The sequence below is a fragment of the Podarcis cretensis genome (assembly GCF_951804945.1).
Source record: "Podarcis cretensis genome assembly, chromosome: 6".
NCBI lineage: Eukaryota > Metazoa > Chordata > Lepidosauria > Squamata > Lacertidae > Podarcis > Podarcis cretensis.
In genome coordinates this window covers 757,228-776,830 of record NC_137175.1, presented here as the reverse complement: position 1 = coordinate 776,830, position 19,603 = coordinate 757,228, and the positions used below count along the sequence as shown (strand labels likewise).

The 19,603-nt window shown below is 53.2% G+C and overlaps 1 protein-coding gene across 1 annotated transcript; it reads left to right on the top strand.

The window, feature by feature from the left end:
- Window positions 1-3,510: 3,510 nt before the first annotated feature.
- MMP9 (matrix metallopeptidase 9) lies at window positions 3,511-18,776 on the top strand. Its single transcript, XM_079979221.1, has 13 exons — window positions 3,511-3,732; window positions 6,122-6,360; window positions 7,194-7,342; window positions 7,537-7,668; window positions 8,496-8,669; window positions 9,454-9,627; window positions 10,675-10,848; window positions 11,095-11,250; window positions 11,982-12,237; window positions 13,953-14,092; window positions 15,398-15,548; window positions 16,446-16,549; window positions 18,241-18,776. The coding sequence occupies exons 1-13, from the start codon at window positions 3,577-3,579 to the stop codon at window positions 18,348-18,350; spliced, it is 2,115 nt and encodes a 704-aa protein (XP_079835347.1). The 5' UTR covers window positions 3,511-3,576; the 3' UTR covers window positions 18,351-18,776.
- The last annotated feature ends 827 nt before the right edge of the window (window positions 18,777-19,603 follow it).

The following is a 19,603-nucleotide window of genomic DNA, read 5'->3' as shown; positions in this document are numbered from 1 at the left end:
ATGATGATGATCACTATTATTTTAGTTTTTAAATTTGTATACCACCCTTCATCCTCTCATGGCGGGTCACAACATAGATATACAAGATAGAAGCACAAAATTCATAATGAAAACAAGAACAACACACGCACACATACACACACATTTAAAAGGGTGAAGGATGTTAATTGGCCAGGGCTGCAAAGCCATAGGATCTGCAGATCTAGCCCCAAGAACGTAAAAATACGGAACGCTTTGTGAATTTGCGTGTCCTTCTCTGTATCGATCCAGCTTCAGGATATGTGCTGCTGAAGCAGCATAGAATTGTAAAGGTATATAAAGGTCCTGCAATGCAGGAATCACAACAGCTGTACTTATTTTATTTGCTTATCACATTTCTATCCCAGCTGGAGGTGGCTTACATGGTCCCCCCGCTCCTCATTTAATCCCCACAACAGCCCTGTGAGGTGGGTTAGGCCAAAAGAGGTCACCCCCCCCCCCCGTGAGCTCCAGGTCTCTCCCAGGTCCAATTCTGGCTCTCCAACCACCAGACCAGGCTGGCTCTCTCTTCCGCCCCTGCTGTGCCCACCATGCTGGCCAGGGCTGGAGGACGCTGCAGGCCCAGCCGTCTGGAGGGCGTCAGGCAGAGGCTGGGCGAGGGGCTGCCTGCCCCCCCCGCCTGCATCTGCTGGTTTGTTTTGTTTGTTCCCCGTGTGCAGGATCAGAACCGCTTCCCTCCCTCGGACACTCTGTCCTCCTGCCGCTCTTGCAGGTTTGTGCTGTGAAGCAACAGGCAGAGGGTTTCCTAGCACAGATCACTCCCCCCCCCCCCGCTGCCACCGCCCTCAACAGACATGTGCTCAGGCCATGGCACCTTGTCCTCAGAGCTCAGCCCTCGGCTGAACCTCCCTGGCGCTCCCTGAGAACCTTTCCTGAAGGGACAGAGACACCACAAGCTGAGCAATAGTCTTCCATGCCACACACAGCTCTTTTGGGTGGGCTGATTGGCGTGGGTGAAAATGGTGCTCTCTTGGCCAGAAAAAACCCCCCACAACAGACCCAGCCCAGTGCTGGACCCCCAAGGGCAATGCTTCACCCTGGCCCATTGGGTCCCACAGGGTGAGATGAGGTCTCCTCACGTCAGCCCTGCGAGGCGGCTCCGGCTGGTAGAGAAGAATGCTAGGAAAAGCTTTCTGAGAGCTGCTTGGCAGTGGGACAGATGACCTGGGAAGGTGGTGGACTCTCCTTCCTTGCAGGTTTAGGTGGGAATCCTCCTGGGATTCTTGCATTGCAGGGGGTGGGCTAGAGGACCCTTAGGGGCGCCTTCCAAACCCACAGTTCTGTGATTCCATGAAAGGGAAGACCTGATGGGAGAGGAGTTCAGCTCCGTGTCTCACCAGCTTTGCCCACGTATCGCAAGCATCTTCCACTCCAGAGCATGCACTCCCTGGCATTGGTGGGGAGAGACTCTGGGCATGTGCAGAGTGCTGCTCTGTCACTATTCCTTATATACCTGTAAGGAGGAGGAGGGAAAGGGGGAGACTGTTCTTGCCACCAAGAGGAAATGTGTCTCCTGGGAAGGTCTGACTCCTCACGATTTGTGAGGGTGGCTGGACTGTTCGTGGAGGTGCCAGGACGGGGGGCGGGGGCTGTGTCTGCAGGGCCAGATCCACAGCTCAAAGGACCTATGGCACTGCCAGGAAGCCAGTCCTGTGTGGGTGCAAGAGAAGTTTCTATCCATGCATACTTCCGAGCACAATTCAATGTGTTGGTGCTGACCTTGTAAGCCCTAAACGGCCTCGGTCCAGTATGTCTGAAGGAGCGTCTCCACCCCCATCGTTCTGCCCGGACACTGAGGTCCAGCTCCAAGGGCCTTTTGGTGGTTCCCTCCCTGCGAGAAGCCAAGTTACAGGGAACCAGGCAGAGGGCCTTCTCGGTGGTGGCACCCGCCCTGTGGAATGCCCTCCCACAATATATCAAAGAGAAAAACAACTACCAGACTTTTAGAAAACATCTAAAAGGCAGCTCTGTTTAGGGAAGCTTTTAATGTTTATAGGTTATTGTATTTTAGTGTTCTTTTGGAAGCTACCAAGTGGCTTGGGAAACCCAGCCAGATGGGTAGGGTATTTATAAACAAACAAACAAACAAATAAATAATTGCCTCTGCGTATTGATGCTGTGACATCTCAGGTGGTCCAATACCCGGCATCTGCCGGTAGGTCTGCCCATTATCTGAAGCCCGGGAGTGCTGCTGCCAGCCAGAGTAGAAAGAACACTGAACTGGATGGACGATGGGCCTGACTCCCTGTGAAGGGAGGCCCAGGGGCATCTGAGGACAGCAGCCTTGCTGGAAATGACGCCTGGACAGGGCAGCTCTCCTGGGGCCCACTGGAGGCTGCTACAAGGGTTGCAACGAGCAGCATGGGGGGTTCCTCGCGAGGCACCACCCCAGCCTGCCTGCCATTTGATGAACTGAAAAGAGGGGGCTCCACCTTCCTGCTTGGAAGGGCAGGTGAGGACACCTCCCCGCCCTGCTTAAGTAAGAAATCCAGGAAGATACTTCGCTCCATCTGGCTCAGCACTGCCTGCACTGGCTGGCAGCAGTGGCTCTTCAGGGTTTAATGTATTGATATGTCTCAACCCTGCTAGGGATGCGGGTGGCGCTTTGGGTTAAACCACAGAGCCTAGGGCTTGCCGATCAGAAGGTCGTCAGTTCGAATCCCCGTGACGGGGTGAGCTCCCGTTGCTCAGTCCTAGCTCCTGCCAACCTAGCAGTTCAAAAGCACCTCAAAGTGCAAGTAGATAAATAGGTACTGCTCTGGCGGGAAGGTAAACAGTGTTTCTGTGCGCTGCTATGGTTTGCCAGAAGTGGCTTAGTCCTGCTGGCCACATGACCCGGAAGCTGTATGCCGGCTCCCTCGGCCAGTAAAGGGGTACCTTTACCTTTACCTGTGTCCCAGTCCCACCTGGGGGTGCTGCCAGGGATGGCATCTGGGGGCTTCTGCATGCAAAGCAGGGGCTCTACCACTGAACTATGCCCCTTCCTGTTAGGGAAGTTATGGGATGCCCCCACATCTGATGCTGATTTGTTTTTATTAGCTCGCTTTTCATCCAAGCCTTTGGGACGCAGTGGGAGGAAGAGAAGGGCAGGATCCACTGGAGGCAAGGGGTTCAAGGACTCTTGGGCAGGGTGAGGGAGGGCACACGACCCCCCCACTCCCAAATGATGGGCACCTTCCAGACATTTCCTTGCCCACCCCAGAAACCACATTGCTTTTCCTCAATGGATTTCACATTTCCTGTGGGCTTAGTAAACAAACTGTTGAGACACCCCAGGAAGTGGCAAATTCCCTCCCCCCTCCCCCCCAAGGACCTGGCTTTGCATTTCCTCCTCTGCCCAGAAAAGAGTGAGTGACTCTTGGGGCAGAAAGTGACTCACCCCCTTCCTCTCTCTGCCTCCCCCCCCCCCAACATATTGCAGAATATAAATGGCCCAGGCAGAGCTCTCTGCTGCAGAAGTCGCCAGAGGCAGAGAACAGGGGCAGAGAGGCAGGCAGACAGAGAGATAGAGAGAGTTCCTCGCCCAGCTGAGTCGCCATGGGGTCCTTCCTGGCTCCCTCCCTCTTTGGGCTCCTGACTTGGGTGTCTCTGCATTGTAGCTGCTGGGCTGCTCCCCTCCAGGACAAGGGTCCTCTGGTCATCTCCTTCCCTGGGGACGTGGTCAGGAACGCTTCGGACCGGGAGCTGGCATCTGTAAGTTCTTAGGCTTCCTGGGAGTGGGGTCTCCTAGCCTGAGTGTCTGGATCTCAGCTCTGGGTTGGGGCAATTAGTAATTCAGACAGGGCTGCAGTTGCTGGAAACTGCAGGAGGGCAGAATTCTGCTCTTGGGCTCAGATCCTGGGATGCTGGACTAGATGGTCTGATCAAACTGAGAGAGTGGGAGAGTTCCGTTGGCAGAGCATCAGACTCTTAATCTCAGGGCTGTGGGTTTGAGCCCCACGCATTGCAGGGGGTTGGAATAGATGACCCTCGGGACCCCTTTCGACTCTGCAATTCTCTGATCCTTATGAGGCATTCCTGCCCCCCCGCCAGCCAAGAGACAGACAGACTAGTCTTGGTGAGACCATGGGGCTGGTGGGATGTGGAGAAATGAGGCTCAGGACCAGTCTGGCTGAACACAGGGTGCATCATGTGAGAATATGCTGGGGAAAGGAGATGAGGAGGGCAGACTGGATCCGTGTGTGGGTGTATAAATCCCTGGTGAAGGTAAAGGGTAAAGGGACCCCTGACCATCAGGTCCAGGCGTGGCCGACTCTGGGGTTGCAGCGCTCATCTTGCTTTACTGGCCAAGGGAGCCGGCGTACAGCTTTCGTGTCATGTGGCCAGCATGACTAAGCTACTTCTGGCAAACCAGAGCAGCGCACAGAAACACTGTTTACCTTCCCACCGGAGTGGTACCTATTGATCTACTTGCACTTTGACGTGCTTTTGAACTGCTAAGTTGGCAGGAGCAGGGACCGAGCAACGGGAGCTCACCCCATCGTGGGGATTCGAACAGCCAACCTTCTGATCGGCAAGCCCTAGGCTCTGTGGTTTAGACCACAGCACCCCTTAAATCCCTGGTAGTTTTAAGCAAACTTGCCTTTCATGCATCTGGGCACCTGCACCCAGTTCCTCTTTCTTTAGCAGTAATGGGGTTACACTGAATCACCTGCCAGTGGCAGTGTGGAGAGGCCGTGTGGTGTAGTGGTTAAGAGCAGTAGTCTCGTAATCTGGGGAACTGGGTTCGCGTCCGCGCTCCTCCACATGCAGCTGCTGGGTGACCTTGGGCCAGTCACACTTCTCTGAAGTCTCTCAGCCCCACTCACCTCACAGTGTGTTTGTTGTGGGGGAGGAAGGGGAAGGAGATTGTGAACTGCTTTGAGACTCCTTAAGGGGAGTGGTGGCGCTGTGGGTTAAAGCCTCAGCGCCTAGGGCTTGCCGATCGAAAGGTCGGCGGTTCGAATCCCTGCGGCGGGGTGCGCTCCCGCTGCTCGGTCCCAGCGCCTGCCAACCTAGCAGCTCGAAAGCACCTCCGGGTGCAAGTAGATAAATAGGGACCGCTTACCAGCGGGAAGGTAAACGGTGTTTCCGTGTGCGGCTCTGGCTTGCCAGAGCAGCGATGTCACGCTGGCCACGTGACCCGGAAGTGTCTCCGGACAGCGCTGCCCCCTGGCCTCTTAAGTGAGATGGGCGCACAACCCCAGAGTCTGTCAAGACTGGCCCGTACTGGCAGGGGTACCTTTACCTTTACCTTTAAGGGGAGTGGAAGGCGGGCTGTCAAGTCAGTGAGCAACCTACGCAAGGGAGGCAGGGGAGATGATCCTTGATCCCACTGCTCCCAGCAAGGGCAGCTCCTTCCTACTGGGAGGGTCTTTTCCACACACAAATGCACCCCTGCAGGGAGGCGACTGATCCCAGAGGGGCAGCCGCTGTGCCAGCCGGCTTGCTGCAGCAGAAAAGACAAAAGGCGTTGTGGGACCTAGGAGGCAAACAGATATGGGGTGGCAGAAGAAACTTTTCCTGGGCCACAGCCCACTTTGAATCACCCTCAAGATGCCCAAAGGGCCATCCTTACAAGATGTGCATGTGTGTGTCTGGGGAGAGAGCAGTTTTAATTTGCAACATCCAGCTAGGAGAGAGGCATTGTGAGCCCCCTTGCAGACTGCTGTGGGAAATGTTTTAAATCAATCGCCATTAACTAAGACAAATCTTGATGCTGGTCGCAAGCCTGTTCCTTGAGTGACTCGTTCACAAGCTCAGCAGCAGCAGCAGCAGCAGCCTCTTCCCTCACTAAGTGGGCGGGGAGCATTTTTCTAGCGATGCTCTGCCCATTGAGCAACTCCAGTGGGAAAGAGATCCACAGGGCCTGCTAGAAGTGGATGAGTTCAAAATAAACGGATACAGAGTAGCTGTGATTCCTGCACTGCAGGGGGTTGGACTAGATGAGCCCTGGAGGTCCCTCCCAAGCCTACAAGTCTATGATTCTGTGATTCTAAGAAGTGGCCCCAGACTCTTGGCTGCTTTTGCGTGTGTGTTTCCTCTCTCTCTCTCTGCTCCCAGACCATCTCAGCTCACAGCTCTTTTCCTCCTTCTCCCCCAGCGCTACCTCCAACGCTTCGGGTACCTGCAAGACCCCAACTCGGGCTCCAGCGGCGGCCAGGTCACCCTGGACTCCGCCCTCAAGAAGATGCAGAAGCGCCTGGGCCTGCCGGAGACGGGGCGGCTGGACGCCCCCACCATGGAAGCCATCCGGGCTCCTCGCTGCGGGGTGCCGGATCTGGGCACCTTCCAGACTTTCGAGGGAAACCTCAAGTGGGACCACAATGACATCACCTACCGGTGAGTCCCGGAGGGGACCGCTCCCCCCCCCCCCCCCGTCGTGCAGAGGCAGCAGCAGGCGGGTCTCCGGCGAGGGCAGCTGCGCCTCCGCGCAGAACCTGAGCAGTCTGCCTCCTCTCTGGCAGAGCTCAGCCTGCGCAAGAAAGGGACGGAGGCCGCCCTCGTTCCTTGGTTCCCAAAGTGGGCGGTGCCACCTCGGGGGTGAGGGCGGGATTGCCCAGGGGGTCGCTGGAGGTGCCAATGTCCATCAGACGTCGAGGAGCTGATCTAGCAGGCGACTCCTCGGTCCCTTCGGCCCCCCAATAAAAGATTTGCCATTCCTGCGGTGTGCATGCGCCGCGTCTTGCGATTGGCTATGTGGGGCGGGGCTTACCTCTCCCCCCAATATTTTATTCCACTTGGCACCCTTGGAAGCTGGTATCGCTGGATTAAGTTCATCAGCAGTGGAGCTCAAAAGTTTTCACTGGTTTCGGACAAATGTTTTGAACATTTTGAAGCAACGTGCAATTAAATGCTACCGTTTGGAATCTGGTTGTGTTATTTGTTTATCGATTAAATTTATAACCCGCCCTTCCTCCGAAGATCACAGGGCGGTTGACAGAATGAAATCGCAAGATACGCAACAGAATAAAACAAACAAAACAACACGCACTCACACCTTCCTGAGCCATGCAAACTGCTATTCTGAAAATAGGGTAGGGGGCGCTGGGGGGGGGGAGTTTATGGAAGGGGAATTTGGGAGCCGCTGCCCTAGACGGCACCCCCAGCCCTCCCGCGATGCCGTGGCTCCCCCTTGGCGGCCGTGGGTCCTGACTTTGCTCTGCCTTCCCCAGGGTGCAGAACTACTCGCCCGACCTGGACGCCTCCATCATCGAAGACGCCTTTGCGAGGGCCTTCAAGGTGTGGAGCGACGTGACCCCCCTCACCTTCACGCGCCGGGACAGCGGGGACGTCGACATCTTCATCATGTTCGGGACGGAAGGTGAGCCTCGGCCGTGTCCCCCTGGAGAGGGGAAGGGGGCAGGGAGCAGCCAAGGACACCAGTTCCCCATAGGGCGGGGCCTGCGGGAGTCGGGGTGGGAACCCCAGAAGCTGCCTCCCCAGGGGCGCCTCTTGGAGCCCTTGATGTCCTGAGCCTCGGACTTCCCCTCTGGATTTGCCTGTCTCCCCCCACAGAGCACGGGGACGGCTATCCCTTCGACGGCAAGGACGGTCTCCTGGCACACGCCTTCCCTCCAGGCAAGGACCGCTACAGTGGGGATGCACACTTTGACGACGACGAGTTCTGGACCCTGGGCACGGGCGTTGGTGAGTGGGCTGCTGCTTTCCCCTCGTCCCCACATAGAATTGTTGGGCTGGAAGGGGACACCGGGGTCATCTAGACCAACCCCCTGAAGTGCAGAGTCCATTCAAAGGATCCCTGACCAATGGCCTTCGTGTGCCTGCTTAAACGCCCTTGTGGCTGTCCCCTCCGGGCTCTTCATTTCAAGTCATTTATTAAACTTGTATACCACCTTTCATCAGGGATGCGGGTGGCGCTGTGGGTTAAACCACAGAGCCTAGGGCTTGCCGATCAGAAGGTTGGCTGTTCAAATCCCCACAATGGGGTGAGCTCCCGTTGCTCGGTCACTGCTCCTGCCAACCTAGCAGCTCGAAAGCACGTCAAAGTGCAAGTAGATAAATAGGTACCACTCCGGCGGGAAGGTAAACGGCGTTTCCGTGCGCTGCTCTGGTTCACCAGAAGCGGCTTAGTCATGCTGACCACATGACCTGGAAGCTGTACGCCAGCTCCCTCGGCCAGTAAAGCGAGATGAGCGCCGCAACCCCAGAGTCAGTCACGACTGGACCTAATGGTCAGGGGTCCCTTGACCTTTACCTTCCCCCCTTTCATCATGGAATCACAGAATTGAGTGGGAAGGGGACATGAGGGTCCTCTGCTCCAACCCCCTGCAATGCAGAAATCTTTTGCCTAATGCAGGACTCGAACCCACAACTTTGAGATTGCATAAAACAAATTCATGAATTTCTATACTGTACAAGATAATAACCAGTATATGAATGCAGTGGGGGTTTGCATATGCTGTTCTATCTGTCCTGACCCGCTTCTTCCCTCGCTCCCTCCCTCTCCTGAGCAGTGGTGAAGACCCGTTTTGGGAATGCCAACGGCGCCAACTGCCACTTCCCCTTCACCTTTGAGGGCAAGTCCTACTCCACCTGCACCACCGAGGGGCGCGAGGACAACTTGCCCTGGTGCTCCACCACCCCCAACTTTGACCGGGACAAGAAGTACGGATTCTGCCCCAGTGAATGTGAGTGGCCAGGGAAAGGAGGGGGGCTGGGGGGGCTGGAGGCCCCCAAGGGCGGATCTACTAGGAAGCAAATGAAGCTCCAGGGCCCCTAATCCCAGAGGGGCCCCAGGAGAGACTTCACTCCATGTTGCTTGAAAAATTGTGGGTATAGTAGACCCAATTTGAGTCGCTCAGGTCAATTTGATTAATTTATTGTGTGGCATCTATTTCAACAATCCCAATGCTTATGAGTCAATAGCATAGAGGCTGTAAAAGTTGTTGTAAACAATTCCATTGAAGAAGATGGTTCTCTTTTTATGTATATATATATTTGCTTTATTGATTCCAAAAAGAAAACAGTCAATATTTTTTTAACATTTTACAAAAAGATATAATAGTTTCCTAATATGTATCTTCTATGGCGACTTCCCATCACCCCAGGGTGGGTCCTTAGTATTTTTGGTTTGTCACACTTATCTTTATCAATTATAATACATCTTAGTTCTCTTAAGTTTCTACGATTCCCTACTTTCCCACAGAAGTCACTCCAGGCCTGCCAACAAGTTCAGATTTTTGCAGCGCTCCCTGAGATACTTTCTATACATGTCCCATTCTCTCATAAGTGTTTGTTCATCTCCTTTCCGGTTCCTGGCTATGAGAATTCTTGCTCTGTGGACCTGGTTGCTGCTTGCAAAGGGGCCCCCGTAACAGTTCAAGTTTCAGGGTCCCCCAAATTTATGTCTGCCCCTCCTCCTCCTCCCGCCTGGCTGGCTCAAGACTCTCCTTTCTCCCTGGCTCTGCCTAGTGCTCTTCACCTACGGAGGCAACGCAGAGGGAGAGAAGTGTGTCTTCCCCTTCACCTTCCTGGGCAAGACCTACGACAGCTGCACCACCGAGGGGCGCAGCGATGGGTACCGCTGGTGCGCCACCACAGAGAGCTTCGACCGCGACAAGAAGTACGGATTCTGCCCCAACAGAGGTACAGGCAGTTTCATTTCAAGACGGGTGCCGGGGGCTGGATCTGTCCAGTATATAACCATCACTAGTCCCTAAGGGCAGGGGGGCTCACTGGTTAGGAAAAGGCACTTTGGGTGCACTCAGAGGCACTCTTTCTTGCAGAGCCGAGCCAGAGAATCACAGGGGTGTAGAGCTGAATGAGACACCCTAGGCTCATCTAGTCCAGCCCCTTGCAAGGCAGAAATCACAGCTAAAGAATAATAAGACTCCTAGGGTTGTGGAAGGGACCCAGAGGGTCAGCTCCTCCAGCCCCCTGCAGTGCAAGAATCACAGCTAAATTGTGTCATTCATTCATTCATTCATTATCGTTTATTAAATTTCTATACGGCCCTTCATCCGAATATCACAAGGCAGTTTACAATACAAAAGGGGGGAAATGGCTAACATTGTAACAAACAGAAGCAAGAACAAGAACACACATCAGTTTAAGGTTGTTTAATTAGCCAAGGGGCTGGAAGAAGAGGAATGTTTTTGCAGCAATCACAGCTAAAGAGCCACAGGCTCATATAATTGGACAGGGTCCCCACAGGTCATTTTGTCGAAGGCAGAAGTCACAACCTTGGCCCTGATGGGTTCTGGAGCTGCTGGACCCATATCCTAACAGGCCATGCAGGTCACACTGAATTCTAATAATAATAATAATAATAATAATAATAATAATAATAATAAATTTATTATTTATACCCAGCCCATCTGGCTGAGTTTCCCCAGCCCCTCTGGGTGCGGGGCTGGCAAAATGGCTTGAACCCGGATCCAGCTGCCCTCAGGGCTGAGCTGTGGGGCTGCCTACGGGTCCCTTCCTGCCATAGGGAAGGGAGGCAACCATGTCAGACAGAGAAGGGTACCTCCCTGCCCCACTGCGATGCCCCACTGCCCTCTTGCCATGCTCAGCTGGTGCGCTGCTCCCTGGCGGGGGGGGGGGGTGCTGTGTGGGAAGCCCCACGGGAGTTGGGGGGGGGAGAGAAGGGCTCCCTGCTGGGCAGAACGCTCACCGGCCGCCTCCCTGCAGACACAGCCGTGATTGGCGGGAACTCCCAGGGCGAGCCCTGCGCCTTCCCCTTCACCTTCCTGGACAAGAGCTACAGCAGCTGCACCTCCGAGGGGCGCGAGGACGGGAGACTCTGGTGCGCCACCACCAGCGACTACAACACGGACAGGAAGTGGGGCCTCTGCCCTGACAAAGGTATCCCTGAGCCTCTGGTGCATGAGCCAGCCTGGAGAGAGCCCTGACACGAGAGGAGGCTAATGCTCTCAGGTGGTTCAACAAGATGCCTGTGGGAGGGTGCGGGTGGTTCTGATCCTGGGCCAAATGGTGGGGCGGGTCAGGGGCCCGCTCCTCCTCCTGGTGGGGGCAGAGAGGTGAGGAGAGAGGGGGTGAGCCCTGCAACCTGCAGCCCCCACCCACAATCTTCTCCTTCCTGCCTTCCAGGGTACAGCATCTTCCTGGTCGCTGCACACGAGTTTGGGCATTCGCTGGGCCTGGAGCATTCCGACGTGCGGGAGGCCCTGATGTACCCCATGTACACCTACCTGGCTGATTTCCACCTGCACTCGGATGACGTGGCTGGGATCCAGTCCCTCTATGGTGAGTGGGGTGCTGGGGCAGCTTTAGCTGGGGGGTCCCCTGCTCAGCCACCCGCCACAGCACTGTGGGCAGGAGGGGGGCCAGAATGTAAAGAGGAAAAGCCTTCCTGTGCCCCATAGCTCTCCCTCAGTAGCTCCTCTTCTTGGAGGTTGGGAGGAATGGTGGATAAATAAATAAAACATATACTGTAATAAGATGTGGTGAAGACTTGACGTTTTCATCCCCAAAAAAGTTTTTGATTTGAGTTTCCATTGAAATGAGGCTGCATTTTAATGTTTTAATGTTGTATTTTAAGTTTTTAAGTTGTATTTCAATCAATTTGTTTTTATATCGGTTGTTAGCCGCCCTGAGCCTGGTCTTGGCTGGGGAGGGTGGGGTATAAATAAAACTATTATTATTATTATTATTATTATTATTATTATTATTTATAACAAATGTAGGGTTGCCATGTGTCTTCTTTTTCCAGGACATGCCCTCTTTTTCAGGGGTAAAATCTGAGACAAATTGCATTTATTTGCTTTGAATGGCTGTTGTAGCGTTCTCCTCTTTGCTCTTCAGAACACGGCAACCCTAAATAATGCAATCAATAAACTATACGAGACCTGTCAGGGATGCCTGGGTGCCTGTTGTGGCCTGACCTTCCCCTGCCCGTCACCCTGGCATCTGGGCTCTCGGGGTCTTTCTGATGGGTATGCAGACCCTTGGAAATGCTTTGGCCTTCCCACTCCTAGGCAGAGGGTCAGGCGTGAAACCCACGGTGGGCACCCTCCCCACTACTCAAAGCCCCGAGGACCCTGACCAAACCACCGAGGAATACGATGATGACGGCTCCAGCACGGATGAGGATGTCACGGAGACCACCCCAGTCACAGAGGCCACCACGGTCGTGGAGACCACCTCCGCGGGCCGCACAGGAGAGGCTTGCAAAATCCCTCAATTTGATGGGGTGAGCGAGATCAGAAAGGAGCTGTACCTCTTCAAGGACGGGTGAGTGGCAGGAGGAGGGCAGTGTCCTGGGGAGGAGGGGGTGGAGGGGCAGGAATGGGGCAAAGGGCTGTGTGAGCCCACAGAAGGGGACACATGGGCTTTGTGCCCTCGTCACCTTTCCTCACTCAGCCAGGGAGGGAGGAAGAGAGGGCTGTTCATGAGTTCTAGCTCTGCAACTCTGTGAGTCATTCTCATTGCGAGATGGGCTGTCAGTTAAAAATTGGCATTTTGTGAGCGTTTTCATTTTTAAAATAATTTTTATTTATTTTGCATTTTATAATATACGTTCACATCCTAACGCTCCACTTGACGTCCCTGGCTCTTTGCAGCCTGTCTCCACTTCCTTCCCTTCTGCCTCATGGCTTTCAAAATTAACTTTTTTATCATTGTATTTTGTACGTTTTCCAATTCTAATTACACGCATTACAAAATACCTCAAAATTTAAATAAGTATAAAAAGGGGAAAGAATTCTCATTACAAGTCTTCAGACAACCCTGCTAGTGATGTTAGTTGCTTACAGTGACCTTTCAAATATTGTGTAAATTTACTCGAGTCCTTTTGGAATCCTTGATCATTCTGGTTTCGGATTTTTCCTGTCAGCTTTGCTAGTTCTGCAAAATCCATCACCTTTACCTGCCACTCTTCTTTCATTGGTACTTCATGCTGTTTCCATTATTGGGCTAAAAGAATTCTTGCCCTGGTTGTTGCATACATAAACAGTCTTTTCTCTTCCTTCAGTATCTCTTCACCCACTAGACCCAGTAAAAAGGCTTCTGTTTTTTTAACAAAAGTATTTTTAAACCTTTTCTATTCGACATAAGGAGGAAAATCTTTCTGGGAAATGATATATAATGAGTTTTGTGAGTGTTTTCATTTGTGCCCCAAGGAAGCTGAACATTGGAAGATTTAGAACAGAGAAAGGGAAGGTACTCCTTTTTTTGGAATATTTTTATTAGGAATTTCAACATAACAATTTATCAAAAACACAACATCCTCATCCCCCCCCATTTCCCCTTCCCCCTCCCCCCAAAAGAAAAAAACAGCCCCCCCACCCCCCCCAGACCTCCCTCAGCTCCTCTCTCTGTTTTTTCAGCACATGTTATTCTCTGCATATTATAAAATTGTAAAGATCCTTAATTTTTCTATCTATATATTACTAATAAAAAGTTTGTGAATGTTTTTTAAAAACCTGCCAAGGAGTCCAGTTCATTTTGTTGTTTCTTTAAGTATTTTGTAAAAGGTTCCCATTCTTCTTTAAAGTCACAGTTGTCCTTATCACGTAGTTTGTGTGTCAACTTCACCAATTCCGCCTAGTCCATCAGTTTCTCTTGCCACAGTTCTTTAGTCGGGAAAGGGAAGGTCCTTCTTTTTGCAGCTCATAGTTAAACTGCGGAACTCCCTTCCACAGGAAGGGAGAATTGCTCCTGTGCTCAAAATTTCCTTGTGGATTTCCCTTTGGGGCATCTGATTGGCCACTGCAAGAAGAGGCTCCTCCTCTGTTCTTAGGCTCTTATGACTAGGGCTGGCCCCCTCACTCTCTTCTCTTGCCAACCCCACCTACCTGCCAGACCCTCGGAGTCCACCTGCCTTCCTCTACACCTGGTCAACCCTGGTGGAGACTGGAGAGCCAGGATGGAGGCTCCCTCTTTCCTTCCTTCCCTCCCTCCCTCCCTGCTCCAGCCCCTGCTCACAGAGACCTTTCCCTCCTTCCCAGGCAATACTGGAAGAAGCCAGTGTCAGGCACGGGGGCCATTGTGGGCCCCCTCCGCATCCAGGACAGCTGGCCGGCCCTCCCAGATGTGATTGATGCTGCTATCCAGGACGCACAGACGAAGAAAACCTACTTCTTCTCTGGTGAGTGGCTTCCGCATTGTGGCTGCACGTGGAAATGGGTCAAAAAACACAGGGCAAAGAAGATTTTTTGGGGTGGGATATGAGTCCACACTAGCTGTAAATACTGAGAGCTCTACATTAGCTCCCGATACATTTCTGAGCACAGTTCAGTGTTGCTGCTGACCTTTAAAGCCCCAAGGGGCCTTGGACCAGTATACCTCAAGGAGCGTCCCCACTCACATCATTCAGCCCGGACACTGAGGTCCAGATCCGAGGGCCTTTTGGCGGTTCCCTCCCTGTGAGAAGTGAGAATACAGGGAATCAGGCAGAGGGCCTTCTCAGTGGTGGTGCCCGCCCTGTGGAACACCCTCCCATCTGACTTTTAGAAGATATCTGAAGGCAGCCCTGTTTAGGGAAGCTTTTAATGTTTGATGTATTTATTGTGTTTTTAATATTCTATTGGGAGCTGCCCCAGAGTGGCTAGGGATAATTTTCTTCTGCATAGCTCCATGCTCAGAAGCTGCCCACAACCCCTGTGGCTGCTTCAGAGAACGTGCTGAAGCCCACAAGGGACACCTCGAAAACTCTTGATTCTTGGTGCCCCCAAGGCAGAGTGGCCTCTTCTCGCCTGCCTGAAGATTCCTGCTAGCAGGACGAGTCAGAGGGTCACGTTGGATGGATTTAGATGACTGGGAGAGGATATTTTATCTAGGAATGATCCTTCCTCTTTCTTACCTTGTGTGAGAATGCAAATATCTATTTAAGCAGAGCTAAAACCACCAGCCCTGCACAGCTTATATCTCGGGAAGCTATTAGGACAAGGTTGCATAATCTTCTAGAAAAATTATAATTTCCAAGGATGCTTTAGGCAGACTCGGGTTATCTTCTCCCTTTTTATTTCTCCCTCTTAATAAAGAAATCACTTTCAGACAAATAAGTAAACAATAAAAAGCTGAGGTTTACGCACATTGAGGTCTTGCCAGGCAGCAGGCACCGTGATGAAAATCAGGGTGGCAATAATCCTTAAACCTTGTAAACACCCACAGTCCAGTTCAAAATGGAGATTGCTTTCTGGAGGAGAGCGAAGCGATGTATTCATCATAGGTCGGAAAAAGAGTGTGCAGTGACAGAAAGAAACAGACATTACGTCTCTCTCTCGTTCTCCTTCCTGCCACAGAGGAGATGGCCTCATACGGTCCCCTGCCTGGGACTCTCTAGCCAACCTGCCCTCTGTGACGGGGCTGCAGGTCCTCCCACAGATCCATGGGATGGACACCTGCTGGGGGGTGAACAAGGAAAGTTGCAAAAGCTGTTTCTCCTCCACAGGTCGGCGCTTCTGGGTCTACCAGGGGGCAAGAGTCTTGGGACCGCGGAACATCGAGAAGCTGGGCATCCCGAGTGACGTGCCGAAGATTGTGGGGGCCCTGCAGGAGAAGCCGGGAAAAATCCTTATCTTCAGTGGGGAGCACTTCTGGAGGTACCAAGGATCCTGGGGGGCAGAGAAGGCAGGGGAGAGAAAGCAGAAGGGAGGTACCTGGTCAGACCTCTGCCTGCAGGCCCCCCTCTCTCCCTGGTCACAGTGGGCCAGGATCAGAGAGCAGCAGGGGCTGGTGGAGAACATGGAATGGGAAGGTCCCCCAAAGGTCATCTAGTTCAGCCCCCTGCAGGAATCACAGCTCTTGACCTCAGAATGGCCATCCTAATGTTTAGTGGGAATCTCCTTTCTTGTCATTTGAATCCCTTTATTTGAGTTGTACCATCTGGAACAGGAGAAGACAAGCTTCCTCTCTCTTCCATGCGACAGCCCTTGGGCTATGTGAAAATGGTTGTCCTATCAGCTCTCAGAGTCCTCTTCTTGGGGCTTAACTCCCCCCAACTCCCCCCCCACTGTTCCTCAGAAGGTCTCCAGACCCCTGATCATCAGAGAGTGGCCAGCTCTTCTCCAGGACCACCAGTCCTGTAGTTTGACTTGACCAAGGAGGAATCGCCCCTTCTCAGCTCTGACTCAATGGGCGCAACAGCTGGTTGCTTCTCTGCCAGGCCCAGAACATGGAGAAGGGGAAACTGCCTGCCCCATAGCTGCCCCCATGGCATGAGCAGCCCCACCTGACAAGCGCTTCTCCACAGCACCCTTCTCCCTGCCGCTGAATCAATCATCTCCAAAGCCAGCGACAAATAGGGACGGCTCATTTCTGGCCTCAACATGGGTCAACCTTGAGGCATCAGGCGTCCTCCTGACCCCCGACCCCCCGTGTTGAAAGGGCACCGTGTCCACCCCAGCACTGACCAGACCTGCAAAGAGGGCATGGGGGGAGGAGGAGGCCTGGGGTGGACCATGGGGAAAGCCTTCCTAAGTCTTGCTTTCCTCCTCCAGGCTGGATGTGAAATCTGAGCGAGCGGATAAAGGCTCTCCTCACTACACGGACAGCCTCTTTCCTGGGGTCCCACTGGACTCTGAGAATATCTTCCACTTTAAAGGTAAGGAGGGTGAAGAGGGGCAGGGGTGGGCTTAGAATGCATGTGACCTGGGGGGGGGGGGGAGAGCACTGCCAGGAGGGGATTCAGACTAAGCCACCACCCCAATTCCCAGACTGTGCTCTGCGGAGCTTTTCTTGGTGTCCCTGCTCAGAGGCTGAGATGCTCTGTCTCTCTTGACCAGGGGTAGGCAACCTAAGGCCCGGGGGCCAGATGCGGCCCAATCGCCTTTTCAATTTGGCCTGCGGACGGTCTGGGAATCAGCGTGTTTTTACATGAGTAGAATGTGTCCTTTTATTTAAAATGCATCTCTGGGTTATTTGGGGGGCATAGGAATTTGTTCATATGTTTTTCCCAAAATATAGTCTGGCCCACCACAAGGTCTGAGGGATGGTGGACCGGCCCACGGCTGAAAAAGGTTGCTGACCCCTGATCTTGACCTTATGTAGACTCTGGCCTTAAGGGCCTTGCAGGAGCTCCCTCTTCGGGTGGGGATGGGAATTGCTCCACTCACCTGAGCCCCTGCGCAAGTTCCAGCCTGTCTTCCCATCAACGCTCAGAGCAAACCTTTCTGCTCTAGGCCTAAAGAAGGCCAGCTGCTGGAGGCTCCTTGCTGGGATTTCTGTATGCAGCCATGGGGCAGGTGGGGGTGGCTGGATTGAACCAGAATCCTGGCACTGGGGGAGGGAGGGGGATGAAATTCATGCTCCCCACCAGGTGTTATTTGTTCTGTGGTGGAAGGCATAGAGGTGCCCGTGGCAAATGTCTGTATGTTTGACCCTGAAAGGTAAATATCAGCTCTGGGGTGGGAGGTGCCATTAACATGGGGGGGTAGGGGAAGGGTACAGCTCTCCCTCCAAGTGCTCTGTCCCCAGTGGGACAGTGCTGTGGTCTAAACCACTGATCCTCTTGGGCTTGCCAATCAGAAGGTCGGCAGTTCGAATCCGCATGACGGAGTGAGCTCCTGTTGCTGAGTCCCAGCTCCTGCCAACCTAGCAGTTTGAAAGCACGTCAAGGTGCAAGCAGATAAATAGGTACAGCTCCGGTGGGAAGGTAAACGGCATTTCCGTGCGCTGCTCTGGTTCGCCAGAAGTGGCTTAGTCCTGCTGGCCACATGACCTGGAAAGCCGTCTGTGGACAAACGCCGGCTCCCTTGGCCTGAAAGTGAGATGAACGCTGCAACCCCATAGTCACCTTTGACTGGACTTAACCGTCCAGGGGTCCTTTACCTTTCTTACCTTTTACCCCAGTCAGATTCAGAGCTTCCCCTTGACCCCCTGCCCATTTATTCATTTTTCATAAAATTTAAACTCCACTTGGTTGTAAAAGAAACCTCAAAGCGGTTTATGAAGATAAAGCAATAACACTGTCAATAAGAAAAACCAACAGTTATATTTAAGACTTTGGGAAAGTTAAAATAGCAATAGGCTAAAAGACAGATTAAATCTCGCATTGACTTTCTCAGCATCCGGGCAGGTGCAGAAAACAACATAGAGGCGGCTTCTGCCTGATGTCAGTGGGCAAGGGACACTGCCGTGTGTGGCTTTCTTAAGGGTGCAGGAGATGCGAGACTGGGTCTCCTGTCTCTTCCTTGGGATCCTCCCCTCCAGAGGCCCTTCCCAGCTGCCCCTCCTTTGCTGGTGACTTTGGCACTCCTTTGATGACCGTCCCCCCAATTTCCTTCCTCCTTCCAGGGAAATACCACTTCTGCCGGGGACCGTTCTGCTGGCGGATGACCCCGCGCTACCAGGTAGACAGAGTGGGCTACCTGAAGTATGATGTCCTGAAATGCCCGGAAGAGTAAGCTTGCCAGAGGGCTGCTGGGACCCTCCTCCGCCTGCGGTGGGACTTTAGGGCAGTCGCTCACGCAGCTTTGTTGCCCCAGCCTGGACCAGCAGATCAACCTGGGAGGCTGTGCCCAGGAGATGCTGGTGCCCTGCTCGACTGCCGCCCAAAGAGGACTCTCCAGCCACCCTGTGCCACTCCCGGGGCACGCGGACCTCCTGCCTGCCTGAGCCAGGTGCCTTGCAAAAGCCTCACCGGGTGCAGGCGGCCGGGCTGCTGGCAAAAAGAGGGTCCCTGCCTGTTGTGTGGGTGTGTGTGTGTGTGTGTTGCTTGGTCATGGACTTGTGGCAAAGACCCTCCTGGGGAAGAGAAGGAGGGTGCCTTCAACCCTCCCACTGCCTCCTGTGGGACCTCCAGCCTCTTGCACTTTCTGAATAAATGAAACCCTGCCCCACCTGGAGCCTCTTGTCTGCTTATGAAGTGGTACAGAGGGTGGGATTGGGGGGGGCTGGAAGGGGCTCCGGACATCTGGGAAGCAACACTACTAGCTCAGTGCTGCAAATGCTGCTAGCCAGCAGCTCTCCTGGTCCCCCCATTTATTTATAACCCCTTGCAGAGCATTTCCTATCAGAAGGAGGGCGAGTGCCCTGCTTGCTTGCCTCAGCTTCCGGTTCTGTGGGCTGGTAGCAAAGAGCTGCCTTCTGCTAACTGACATGGTGTGTAAATAAAGCATCAAAGCATAGAATGGTAGAGTTGTAAGGGACCCCGAGGGTTGTCTAATTCCAACCCCCTGCCATGCAGGAATCTCAGCTGAAGCATCCATGACAGAGGGCCACCCAACCTCTGCTTCGAAATCCCCAAGGAAGGAGAGTCTGCTCCCCTGTCAAACAGCTCATGCTGTAAGAAAGTTCTTCCTGATATTCAGTCGGACTCTCTTTCCTTTCCTTTGAACCTGTCAGTTTGGGTCAGGAGAAAGCTTCTTGCTCCCTCTTCCATGTGGCAGCCCTTCAGATATCTGGAAACAGCAATCGTATCTCCTCTTTTCCTTCTGAGCATCTGCTTGGCCTCTGTGAGAACAGGACTAAAGGAGCCTTTGGCCGGATCCAGCAGCCCCCACCCTTTTCAGAATATATTCTATCGCTTTTTCTCATATAATAAACATAATTTAAAATACAATAAGCAACAGCGGCAGCAGCCAGTCCATCATTTAGAGGGGGAAAGTGTAACCAGCTTAAAATTAGAACCATTACTTAGAACAAGTTTATGATCCCT